General features: G+C 41.5%; 3 protein-coding genes across 7 annotated transcripts in view; 2 read left to right on the plus strand and 1 right to left on the minus strand.

Annotated features, from left to right (window-relative positions):
• Nucleotides 1-1,199, plus strand: part of jkamp (jnk1/mapk8 associated membrane protein) — a 10,912-nt gene extending 9,713 nt beyond the window's left edge. For both annotated transcript variants that reach the window (XM_005746139.2, XM_005746140.1), the window contains one exon: nucleotides 157-1,199. In XM_005746139.2, coding sequence (XP_005746196.1) covers nucleotides 157-375 — 219 coding nt within the window. In that variant the 3' untranslated portion in view covers nucleotides 376-1,199. The remainder of the gene's footprint in view (nucleotides 1-156) is intronic.
• Nucleotides 1,200-4,798: 3,599 nt separating this feature from the next.
• fam241a (family with sequence similarity 241 member A) lies at nucleotides 4,799-8,417 on the minus strand. Its single transcript, XM_005746141.1, has 2 exons — nucleotides 8,042-8,417; nucleotides 4,799-5,399 (listed from the first exon to the last, which is right to left on the minus strand). The coding sequence occupies exons 1-2, from the start codon at nucleotides 8,189-8,191 to the stop codon at nucleotides 5,109-5,111; spliced, it is 441 nt and encodes a 146-aa protein (XP_005746198.1). The 5' UTR covers nucleotides 8,192-8,417; the 3' UTR covers nucleotides 4,799-5,108.
• A 1,807-nt stretch (nucleotides 8,418-10,224) lies between these two features.
• The window catches only part of lrit3b (leucine-rich repeat, immunoglobulin-like and transmembrane domains 3b), a 15,882-nt gene continuing 13,787 nt past the window's right edge, over nucleotides 10,225-12,319 (plus strand). For all 4 annotated transcript variants that reach the window (XM_005746142.1, XM_005746143.1, XM_005746144.1 and 1 more), the window contains exon 1: nucleotides 10,225-10,423. In XM_005746142.1, coding sequence (XP_005746199.1) covers nucleotides 10,314-10,423 — 110 coding nt within the window. In that variant the 5' untranslated portion in view covers nucleotides 10,225-10,313. The remainder of the gene's footprint in view (nucleotides 10,424-12,319) is intronic.

The following is a 12,319-nucleotide window of genomic DNA, read 5'->3' on the forward strand; positions in this document are numbered from 1 at the left end:
ACACACACACACACACACGTATGCATGTATGTTCAGGACTCTGTCTGGTTTGCTGTCATTACTGCACATGTTTGTTTGCGTTTGGAAGCTGACATATGTGTATGGGTTATTTCTCTTCTCTGTCCACTTACCATAACCCATCTCCTTTGAACACAGTCTTTTAAGAATCTGGTTGCCAAGAAGAAGCGTCTCATCGTCCTGTTCAGCCACTGGCTGCTGCATGCATACGGCATCATCTCGATCTCCCGACTGGACAAGCTGGAACAGGACCTGCCGCTGTTGGCCCTCGTGCCAGGACCCGCTCTGTTTTACATCGTCACAGCCAAATTCACTGAGCCCAGCCGCATCCTCTTGGAGGCTGGCAATGGACACTGAGCTGGATTTATCAGGAGTTCAATAAATAACTCTTGAAAAAAAGTCACAGCAGCTTGCCCCTGTCCAGTGTGATGTCTTGAAATTGTCTGTTTATTTTTAGTTCAAAATCTCAGTCAGTGAGGAGTCGGACTCAAAATGCCAAACGTAGTTTGTTAATTTCTTTAACTCATGAAATATAAGCTCAGTAATTGATTCACGCTCAGCTTCAGTTCTCATGTGAAGTGTCTACAGGTCTGACATGACAATGATGTGGTCCCAGAAGTCTGGCGTGTACAGTAAAGTGTGTGCACTACTGCTTTGTCAAGTGTGGTAGAAGATGTGATCGTTCCGCTGGAGCTGAGCAGCTGTTTCTAAAGCGTTAACAGGTCGCTGCTTTTAATGTTTATTTTAAATTTTGATTGGTGTCAGAATTTCTCCAGAGGAAAATCGCTCCGACAGATATACTTGAAAAGGTTTGTATGTTGACTCCTGTTGAATATTTCAGCCTTCACAGGTTTGTGGAGGTGAGTGCACTGTATATATATACTGTACATTGCTTGTAAATGTTAGTGTATGCAGTATGTTTATCTGCATATACATAATTTAAAACTAAAACTTTGAATGTTATCTTTGTGTTCTGACTGTATTGATCTTTGTTACCATGAGATTCAACTTTTATTGGTCTCAAACATTTACCTGATATCAAAGTGTACACCTGTGTTACTGCAGGTCGATCTGTGTGACGATGCACTTTCATCTGCAGATCATTTTGCTCACAGTCATCTGTATAGGCTGCAACATATGTTGATGTTTCTTTGTAAATGAATAAAGGTGTCAGAAAATGATTTTGCGCAGATCTTTGGTATCATTTTGACTGACACGTCCTGTAACCCGGCAGTGCAGGTGGGAAGCTTGTTCTTCTCTCAGGTTGTCAGATGACAAACAGGAAGGTTGCTGCATCTGGAAATGTGGAAAAATCCTCAAAAAGACTGTTTCCTGTTGTGACTTCTTCATTTGTATACTGAGCTTTTGCACATACCCACACCAGCTGTTTAGAAGAATGCAGCTACAGCAGACCTGAGTGTGTTTGTTTTCTCATCTTACAGTTAATGCAAGTAAGGATTCATCCACAGTAACCACAGATCTGACTAATACGTGAAGATTTTACGCTCCTGTAAATCGTATCACATCAACCATAACTTTGTGGGCATGTGTGTGAAGAGAAACTACAGCAAAGCAACAAAAGCTGAGACAAAAAGAACATTTCGTATCATCAAAAAGGCAAAACTGGTATTGGAAATGAAATGCACACAAATTTGGGAATATTACACTCAAATCACTGACACACATACCCACACAGCAAAGTCAAAAAGGTACAAGGGCTACGTCCCCCGAGGACGTGAAAGCCGGTGTTGTGCCAAAAGGAATCTGTGCTGCTTCTGTGTTTATATCTATTGTCTTTACTTGTCTTCAGAATACCACGGGGTGACTCTGATGTGATGGGATAAGATAAACCTTTATTAGTCCCACACCTGGGAAATTTGTTTGGTCATGGCAGGAAGTGGACAGTTAAAGTTAAAAGCAGCAAAAATTAAGAAAAGAACAATAGAATAGAAGATAAAGTAGAATAACATACTATACAAAAGAATAAAATACTGTGTTGCAACAGAAGAAGTGCACATCAGGGAGACTAGGCGAAGGCTGATCCATGGTGTATTAGATGTTTGACAGCCAAACCAATAACACAGTGTTCACATTTTCCCCCCAAAAAATCTGCGAAACAGCGAGGCCGCGAAAAGAACCTAGCGAGCGAACCACTGTATTCAGAGTGTTGCAGTTATGAAAAATAAGCAGTACATTCGACAGAAATACCACCTACATTTACATTTACTTCAATTTGCCATAAGTGTATAAATATTTGAGATTTATATTATAGTTTATTTGTATGTCACGCTGACAGCTTAGCACGAGCTGATTACCATCCACTGTGAATACATGTAATCTGTAGTTGTGGGCTCACACACAGAAAAGTGCAGAACAACGTTTCACTTGTAGAATGGATCCGACTGTCTACCCTGATGACTACTACGGACTGTTGCATACAGATTTAAAATATATAAAACATGCTGTACTAATAATCTGAATGACAGATGCATAGAAATGATCTGTTGGGGCTTATAAGGTAAACGTTTGCAACAACTGCCTGAGTTCAGCTCATTCAAGCGGCAATGATGTACCGCTTTGGAGGAGAGCAGACGTGAGTATTACAGCCAGTTATTACACAAATGAAAAACAATGTGATAATAAGGTATAAACTGTGCCAGTGCAGAAACACCTACTGCTGCAAAACATGACACTGAAGTTCTGCAAGCACCTGCAAAGACAACATGCGGACGTGACATCCAAACCAGATGCAGCTCGATGCTCAAAGTGTGTGGTCTCACAATGTCCTGGCACTTTGATCTCCTCCTAGTCTTACAGACCTACAAACTTACTGTAAGCTTGTGCTGTTTAATGGCAGACAACTTTCCATATTAAGTTGCCAAGTAACAAAAATATGATGGAACTAATGTAACAAATTACTTTCTACATGGTGTGATTACTTATGTTTTTTTTAAGTAAAGAGTAATTTGTTACTTTCTGGGAATAACTTTTTTTTTTAAACACAGTACAACCAGAGAATATTTTTAAAAACATTTTATTAATACACTGGAATATCATTAGATGACATGTTTGCCATATGAAAAATACTTTCTTTTGATAATAGCTGATTGCAGCATCTTAAAGGAGGGACAAATGTAGCTTGGCCATTGGAAATCAGTAGCTTACCATCTGTGATTATGCATTCCCCATGATTAGAGTGTAGTTAATGTAGACACCTGCACGTCTGAACACAAATATACTTAAATAACCTGAGACAAGAGCAAAGGCGAGTCCAGGGTTTACTCACATCAGCATTTGCTGTTTTAAGCATTCAGCTCTTTGGAAACCCGAGAGGTCACAGATTAGTTTGCACAGCACACATTAAAGTGTGTGATGTTAGGATTTCAGCTGAACACGCTGTCACACACTTGTGTTTAACAAAATAACAATATCTTCATTATCGCATTTAGTTTAGGAACATACAACATCCTGGCCTGATGTTCACAGCGACTCTACCACACTAGCAAACACAAAGTGGAAGACTGCGGTGAAATACTCGACTGCCCACAGAGACCATGCAGTGGCTCTGATCAGCTGCATGGGGCAGGAATTAGTCCTCAAAGTTCGCCAGTGTATCATTCTAGCTTAATTTTTCCACTTTCAAGTCAAAGAAAAAAACTCCAGAACCACTAAATCATTACGTGCTCAGATAACCTCGCTCTTAAGTAAACTGGTTACATTGTGGTGAACTGTGTGTTCTCTTCTTGTCATCCTGGAGGCGGAAATAAACTTTTCAGTCTCTTCTTTTCTCTCCTTTTCCCAGCAGCATGCATGTCATACTATGTGGGTGGATGACAACACTCCATTAATGATATTCACTTGAAATCTATTCAAATAATTTTAACCATCTAATAAAATCCTGCAGAATCATTGCAAAGGAGACTAAAGGCGTTTCTGGCAATGACACGATATTAAGAGATTACGGGCTGTGTTCACTATTAGCATGACCGATAAAGTCTTCAGATGAGCTGATGGGAGTTCAAAGTTCGATGGCAATTTAGATAATTTGATATCAAGGCAAATTCTGTTAGAACGGACAATGCACTGTGTGGGCATGCAGGCTGACAGCGATTCTCTGCATAAATCTGACAGGCCAGGTGTAGTGCAGGACTCAACCAGAGGAGGGCGCTGTTATTACAATTCCACCATATAAACCTGAAATCTGAGCGTAACCGCTAAGTTGTTCATGTTACCGTTACTCTTAAACATGCACAACACGGTTTGTTTTCAGCAGGCTGTGTGAGGGTGCAGGTATGCGTCAAAGTCAAAATTCCACATCGTCACATCGTCACATCGTGCAGCTCCGAGTCTCATTATTGTCACATTGGAAATTACATTTCAATTTGCTTCGTAACAACTGTAAAATCAGAAAGAAAGAAAACAGTCGCCATATTTGTGCAGGCTGAGAAAACACACAACAGATTGTGTCGTTGTGGAATGATCTTTGACACACTGGAAGCCCATCAGGTCACTGTAACTTCCATGCATCGGGATTCTCCTCCTCTGTCCTGATGCAGAAACATGTGGATGCAGAATGAGGACTGAGTGAAGCACGATGAGCCAGAGCTCAGCTACTGTGCTCACAGCATGAAGGCCTCTACATCACTCATGCACTCAGCCCTTCTCTGCCCAAATAAAGACACACAATCACAACCACATCCGGCCCAAAATGAGACACTGTTAGCATTACACTCAACACAATTCACAGTGAACTGTGCACTGCAAACATTAGTGAATCATCTTTGTGGGATTCATTTAATATTTCTCCCAAAAATGTACATGAACACAAACGTGCATGCAATCAAACCAGCCACAAAAATACCCCAAACTGACACCGCGTCCTCTGTGGTAAATACTGCAAGATGATCAAATCCATTAATCTGGCTCTGTGCTGGTTTTTCTTTAATCAGTCTCCATTGTTTGCATCAACTGTGGAAAGCAAGTGAAGGCTCCAGATGGACAATCACAATTATAAAGCATCGTAAATCACCAAGAGTGTATAAGTACAGGCCTCTCCAGAGTTTCACCAAGCACCACTCAAATCATCAACATTATTTCTGGATGTAGATGATGATAATACACAGAGTTCCCACCAGTCCTAAGGCCTGGATGCCCAGGAACCAGAGCAGCAGCCAGAAGAAGACGATCACGACCGGCTCCACTATTTTGTCCCCAAAGTACATCTGGCTGAAGCCCATTCCCCGCAGACACTTGTTGAGCGAACCAAACAGAGTCCCCATTCGCTCACAGTCGTCCAACAGAGGCTCTCTGGTACTGGGATCATTCGTGCGGGACCAGGTTGCACTGGGATCAGTTCGAGGGCGGTTCTGGCTGACATCAGTCTGTGGAGGCGAAGATATATTTAAGAATTCCTAAATTCAGATGGCAGGTAAAATAATGCAACACTTGTATAAAATGTAAGACAGCTTATAGTGCATCCTGTAATATATTGGGCAAGAAAATGTCTGATTGTGAAGATTTTTGTCAACCCCTTACTCGACTAAGTGAAAAAATGAAAAGAAACATTGTGAGAAACGAGTACGCGCACGCTTGACCTCAGACGTTACTTTTACTCAGAATAATTCAACTTGTGAACAGATGAATAGCAAACGTAAATAAAAATGTTCAACTATACATAGACAGTATGTAGAGAAACTGACAGCCACAATGTGTTTGCACTGTGGAGATCTGCAGAGAGCTACAGTCAGTGACAGCGGAAGCTTTGAGAAGCACATAATTATAACGCTCAGTTACTTCTTTGTATCTGTAATGATGTGCTGTTGTTTTAGCTTAGCCAGAGAAGTGAGCTGACCGGTTTAAAGAGCAGTGTGGCTATCACACTGGATGTGCATCTACTAATGAACTGCTCTTATTCAGCAGTGTGCTCCAACAGTTTCTGCTGCAGCTAAAAAAAGACGCTCTGTTATGATTTAAAGAAAGTCAGGCAACTTAGTAGAGCTCCCATTTTTGTGGTCTAAAGTTGTGTCCTACAAAAGCCTCATCTAGTGATGCCAATGACTAGGCAATCAGTGACATGCAGTCCTCTGATGTCACATTTGTGGATCGTCTCAGACTGCTTGCAACCCCAGCTGAGTAGGTACTTAAAATACAAAGTACCTGGTACTAGCACCTAATGGAACATGCTACAAGCTGAGTCTAGAAGCCTATCTACGCAGAAGTTAACTGTGTAGTAGTTCAGTCTCTCTCCACAGCCTCCATTTGTGCTGCACAGTTCTCATACTGTCCACTTTTGTAACAGTTCAGATTCCATAAAGGCAGCATCTCACCCAAGACAGCAAACCAACCAGTAGGACTAGTAAGACTCGACAAGATTGGACAAGTCAAGCTAAAACTTCATTCCAGCGTGGCATTTCTACAGACAAACCAACACGCTGATCAAACACGATTATGTGTGTTCGTGTTTGTTTGGTTGAGGATAAAGTAAGTGTCCCTTTAGATACAGTTCAAAGCTTAATGCTGAATCCATTCAGCTAGGAAGATACAAATTACTATGACGATTAATGTGGTAGTATTTATAATGAATTAAAAAGTGTCTGTGGGTGGCCCCGGCCTTTGGTACAGCTCCAAATGCTACATAATTCTGTGGGAAACACTGCATTACAGATGTAACCAGTGGTGACGAGATGGGAAAGAATACAGCAAGGCCCGGTTTAGTCCCTGCCAAACACACTCACATCTACTGAGGCCAAGACTGCGCTCAAAAAGTAAGATCATTTAATGGACCTTTGTCAAGCAAAGCTTTGCTTACTGGCACGTATCACGTCTACATACGAGCTTACATTTCCACGGCTGCACTTGTGTGAAAAAGCATCACATTTATAGTTCATATAGAAGAAAACTCAACTCAAGCATATTCATCGAGTACTTGGAATAACTCGATTATAAAAATTCATTGTTTCACTGCATCACTCTATAGCGCTAACCATAGCAGACCTGCAATAATGAAAGTATGGATAAAGAGCCCACCAGTTTCCCAACAGGAAGAATCAACAGCAGCAGTGATGATGAGAGTTTAATGTGGAACCGGGTCCTCCTACACTCCGGAGAGCAAATGCTTTAGAAAAATATAAGAATAAAGGCTTTTTTTCTTTCTACAGGCCAATAAAATGTACATGGGCTCTGAGCCACTGACATGGGGCTGTTAGGTTGGACACTGAATTATTATTAACATCTACAGCATTACAACATCCGTTTTCAGCAGCACAGGCTTCAGAGTGCTGACAACTCTCTCATTAAACATGCAGACACGCTGCTGTCAGGGCTGTTTGCCTCCGATTATTGGAGATCATCTATTTACTTTCGCATTTGGAAAGTGTATTCTGTAAAATATTAAATGTTTCTTTGACAGACGTTGGATGAAATTTTAAAACACTGAAACTTCCAAAACACAAAACAATGAGCAGATCAGTTTTGAAATGCCTGTTTTTCCACTTTGGAACATTTACCGTTGCTCATTAATAAGGCAGCAGTCGATTAAAAACTCGATTACTAAACTAATAACACCACAATAGATGCAGTTTTCTTTATTAAATGAAATAATAAAGAAAACAATTAGAAATAACAGAGGATTTGTGATATTTAAAGTAGGGCCCACTGCCACTGGTCAAGTTTACTGTGGGTTCAATGATCAATCGCGTGTTCTGACACAAAGACGGGATCGTTAACTTCATACTGTATGATGTTACATGGCTTCTATAATATCCCGACTTAAGTTATATCCTGTCCTGTCCGCGGATCCTTTGCTTAATTCTTCGAATAAAATAACATCTGAATGGAATCTGACTCAAGTGTTTACGTTAGGACAACAGATAAAGCTCAAAAACAAAGTTAAACCTGACGGCAGGCTAACACGGTGAAACCGCTCCCAGATCTTGACAACTCGGCCCTGTTTGCCACAATGTTAGCATGAAATCTGAAAAAGGCGGCTACGGCTAGCTCAACAAACGCCGCTCGGCCGCTTTACCCGGTGCCGCTGGCTGTGCAGTGGTGCCTGCCTTCCACCCTGGACAGGCGGAGGAATATGCTGTCTTCTCCGGTTTTCCGTTGGTAGCTCTTCTAACTCACGTCGATGAGAAACATGCCGGCCATTAACAGGAGGCGTCACAGCAGACATAGTCCTGCTAGTACAGTGACAGGAACTTTTAGGAGTAAACACATGCTGGGGAAGCGACTCACAGCGCGTTCTCGATCTCGGGAGCCAGCAGATTTTTTTAAGCGTCTAAACTTCATCGACCCTGTGACAAGGCGCCACCTACAGGGCAGGAAAGTAATGACAGCGTTGTTATCTCCCTTCACTTCTGTGGAACACTGAGCCAGACAGTCGTGGAAATGCTCGGAAAAACGGCAAATAGTATGGAAGCTTGTTTCTATGGAAACATGCTTCCTCCACTAAAAAGAACCACATTAAGGAAACAATTATTATCGATCATTTTGAGAATAAAGATGAAATACGTCGAAATATGGAGACGCAGTGGTTTCAAGGCTGCTATACCCTGTACAAACAGCCTCGTGTAGATGAGTCAGCGACACAAACTGATCAGCTGTCTTATCATGTCTTGTCCTCCATCCTCTTTACTGCACGATATCCTGTCCACTGGCAACATTTCATTTTGCACAAATCCATGTTTGTGTGTTTTTCCCCTTGTGACTACATGCAACGCTCTGCACTGACTTTTTTCACCCCCTTATCACCACACTGTGTTTAAATCGTTTCCTTGAAACTAAAACTGACTCTGAGGTATGATTTCACTAACTCATCTACACAAGACATTTTGTACAGGGTATAGCAGCAGTTTGCCTTGAAACAACTGTAAGCTCCACATTTCTCAAAATAGTATTTCCACTTTTTTCCTTGAATTTCTGGACTAGAATTTCAGTTTTATTCTCAAAATGATCAGTAATATTTTTTGTCTTAATGTGGCCTTAACCATCTTCATGTATTTTTTTCCTGGTAGTGTGCCAAAAAATTTGTGTTCCTATTACTAACATTTTGGGTAGATAAGCACACATTAGTTAATTCATACAATTTTACAGTTGGGAGTCATGTTTAAGTGCAGTTTCAGTAAATCTCCAAATGTCTGCTTGGAAATAGGCCCATCAATTTTCTTCTGCTTATCCATTTGATGTTGTGTGGGCTGAAGCTGCTGTCCCAGGGAAACAGATGGCACACGCCCTGTCTATTACAGGGCTAACACACCAATTAACTTAGTCACAGTCTTTGGATGTGACGGAAGCCGGAGTGCCCGGAGAGAACCTGTGAAAGCCCCAAACAGAACAGTTTTGCTGTGAGGCAACAGTTGCTAACCACCACATCACCACGTTTTTCATGACTTTGTTTTTTTTTAATTTAAACAAAACCTTTTTATTTTATGTCATGATTTCATAATCAGACTTCCTCAGGTATGTGATCACTCGCGTTCATTTAGTTTATCAGCATGATTAAACTAAATCTGAGTCTAAAGTAGAACCCATTAAATAGCGGTGTGGATGTGCATCATTTTGCATCACCTTCAGAGAGGAGCCCTGTGCTTGTATGTGGTGTCTCAGTGTGCTTCTGCTGAGTTATGTGACATGCTTTGTATGTTGCTTTGTGCTACTTTGTAATGTAGCAGTACAGTTTTAAAGTTTTGAGGTGATGTGCATTTATGGGGCAGTAAAACAAGTAAAAATGGTGTTTTCGTTAATTCACTGATACAATAAAGTGCTGTCACGGGTGTCATTTTCCGTGTAATTGGTAATGTTATTTTGATCTAATTAACATGTCTGCACTAGTATTACCTTACTTATAATGATATGGACTCAACCAGTTAACCTAACATTAGACTGTGGGAGGAAACTCCAAAGGCTCCAGCTGATGTTGACCGTCCTGTGCTAACCACGATACTTCAGTGCCCCTTCACTCCTCTTCCTCTCAACCACCTCCACCCCCAGCATGGTGTGTGTGAAAACATTAGCAGGACTGTTTAATGCTTATGCTGCGATGTGATGTACAAAACTATTAGGAGGCGGTGCACAGGCGGACCCCCCACAAGGTTCAAAAAGCCTTAGGCTGGCCCCGATGTTTTAATGTGTTATTCTGATTGAAGTGTGGGATTACATGCCACTCGTAAGCAGCGTAATCCCAGCTAATCTGGGATTCCTTTTCACTCTGCACCTTGGAAACAACATCAGAGAGATAGGGCTACTAACATGGATATACAAAAGGCCGTCTTTTTGTAAGGTTAATTTGACAAAGGATGCATCTGCTGGTACTTTTTCACATTTTGCAGTCGCTTCTGTTAGCGGCCCATTCCTGTCCATCCTTATGTTCCTGCCATGATGGGAAAAGTGGAATAGCAGAACTCAGGTTAAGTGAGGCTCAGATTTCATTTCTGTGTTTCTATGTGTATGTAATCTGTTTCTCAATGATCACTGCTCATTTTCTTAGTATGTGGCATCACATTGCAGTACTCTTGTGACAACCGAGTATCAGTAGTGCCAATAGTATAAGTGCTGAACAGCAGTGCTGTTTTATAACATTAGATACTGGCAGTGTTGGGAAGGTTACTTTTAAAATGTATTCCACCACAGATTACAGATTACATGCCCCAAAATGTATTTTGTAACGTATTCCGTAACGGGTATGGCAGTCCATTCTCCCTGCAGCACGGACTACACTGCTCATCAGGCTACATGCTTCAGGGCGATGCCTGTAACACTCTGCCTATTGCCTTCATATTAAATCATTTTGTGAATAATTTTTTAAAATATTTCTTTACGTCATTATGTGGGCTGCAAGTAGAGGTGACATGGGCTGCGAGATTGAAACACAGACATTAGAGCCTCTTAATGCGTGTTTTGTTTGGGTTTCCACCAGCATGGAAACCAAAAATATGGAGTTCATAGCCTTATGAAACAGGAAAAGACCGCCGTGTAATAACTGCATTTTAAATACCACCTTTTTAAACGGTAACTGTAACAGAATACAGTTACTCATATCTTGTATTTTAAATATGTAACGGCGGTACATGTATTCCATTACTCTCCAACACTGCTAGTGCCTGATGTGAAAACAAAAATGCAGCACAAACAGAAAGAGAATCGTGACATCTAGAAAAGACTGAGAAGTTCACACCAGGGGACAAGGTGTTCATCAGAAACTACTCCTATGGTCCGAAGTGGATTCCAGCAGTCACTGTGAGATCATCGACTGGCCTTGATGATCTCTCCCTCGATGGTCTTACATCGTTGCAATCGAATCGGGTCAAACTGTGAAGCAACGTGTGGATCAGGCGAGAGCATGAGTTGCAGACACTGTTCCTAGTGCACCGGACAGGGAGGTGGAGCCATTACATGACATGGAAGCCATTCCTGAGTGCTGCTTGCCATCAGGGGTGGGCACCACGCCACAACCATCATCGGAGCCCCAGGAGCTACCATATGCTCCGGAGACTCCGGCTCTTGTAGACTCCTCAGTGGCACCAGTGTTGCAACGTTCCCAGAGAGAGAGACGTCCACCAGAGACTCTAATGGACTTTGTTAGATAGAATGAGATCTTCCAGGAATAGAGCAAACAATGCAGTCTGATCTCACAGGAAGGACGTATCTTCCTAGTTAACATTAAAAAAAGAAAGTTGTATGGTTACCATAGTTATGTGTTAATTCCTTGTTAAGCATTTTTCAGTATAAGCATTTGTTTGTAGACAAGTAGGAGTAGTTGACTTAAGGGGGGAGGAGATGTGATATTGTAACGAAGCATTTGCTTATATAAATATATATATACGTGTATGGGTATGCATAACAGTTATTATTTCCAGGTACAGGCATTGTTAGTTCATGTTTATTGCTCTGGAAAAGCACACGGAGTGGGATGGGTGTGAGAAAGGGCATTTTGTGTTGTTATACCAGCAAGGCCAGGAGAGGTGGTATTGGTGCTGTGTTAAGTAAATGTCATGTAAGAAGACAGAAGAGCGTCATGTACATGATGAACATGGCGCCTGTGTTCGGCTTGGCCGCTGTTGCTGCTCCGTGTTTTTGTCGACTGCTTCAGTATATTGTTTTTTATCTTGTCATCTCATCTGTGATATATCATGAAGGTCTTGACTTTTAAAGCTTTGAATTGTGATGCCCCTGCTTACATTTCTGATCTTTTAGAACCCCACACTCCCTCTCGCAGCCTGAGATCTTCTAATCAAAGGCTGTTGGTAGTCCCTCGAACATATTTTAAAACCAGAGGTGATAGATCTTTTAGAGCGGTGGCCCC

The sequence above is a fragment of the Pundamilia nyererei genome, unplaced genomic scaffold (assembly GCF_000239375.1).
Source record: "Pundamilia nyererei isolate P.nyererei 1_Seehausen unplaced genomic scaffold, PunNye1.0 scaffold00173, whole genome shotgun sequence".
NCBI classification, from domain to species: Eukaryota; Metazoa; Chordata; class Actinopteri; order Cichliformes; family Cichlidae; genus Pundamilia; species Pundamilia nyererei.

Bases quoted from the DNA above. Each gene is read 5' to 3' on its own strand.
- fam241a (XM_005746141.1), bottom strand. From the start codon at position 8,191: ATGTCTGCTGTGACGCCTCCTGTTAATGGCCGGCATGTTTCTCATCGA. The intron at 5,400-8,041 runs GTAAAGCGGCCG...TCGCCTCCACAG, and splicing joins TGCACAGCCAGCGGCACCGG to ACTGATGTCAGCCAGAACCG.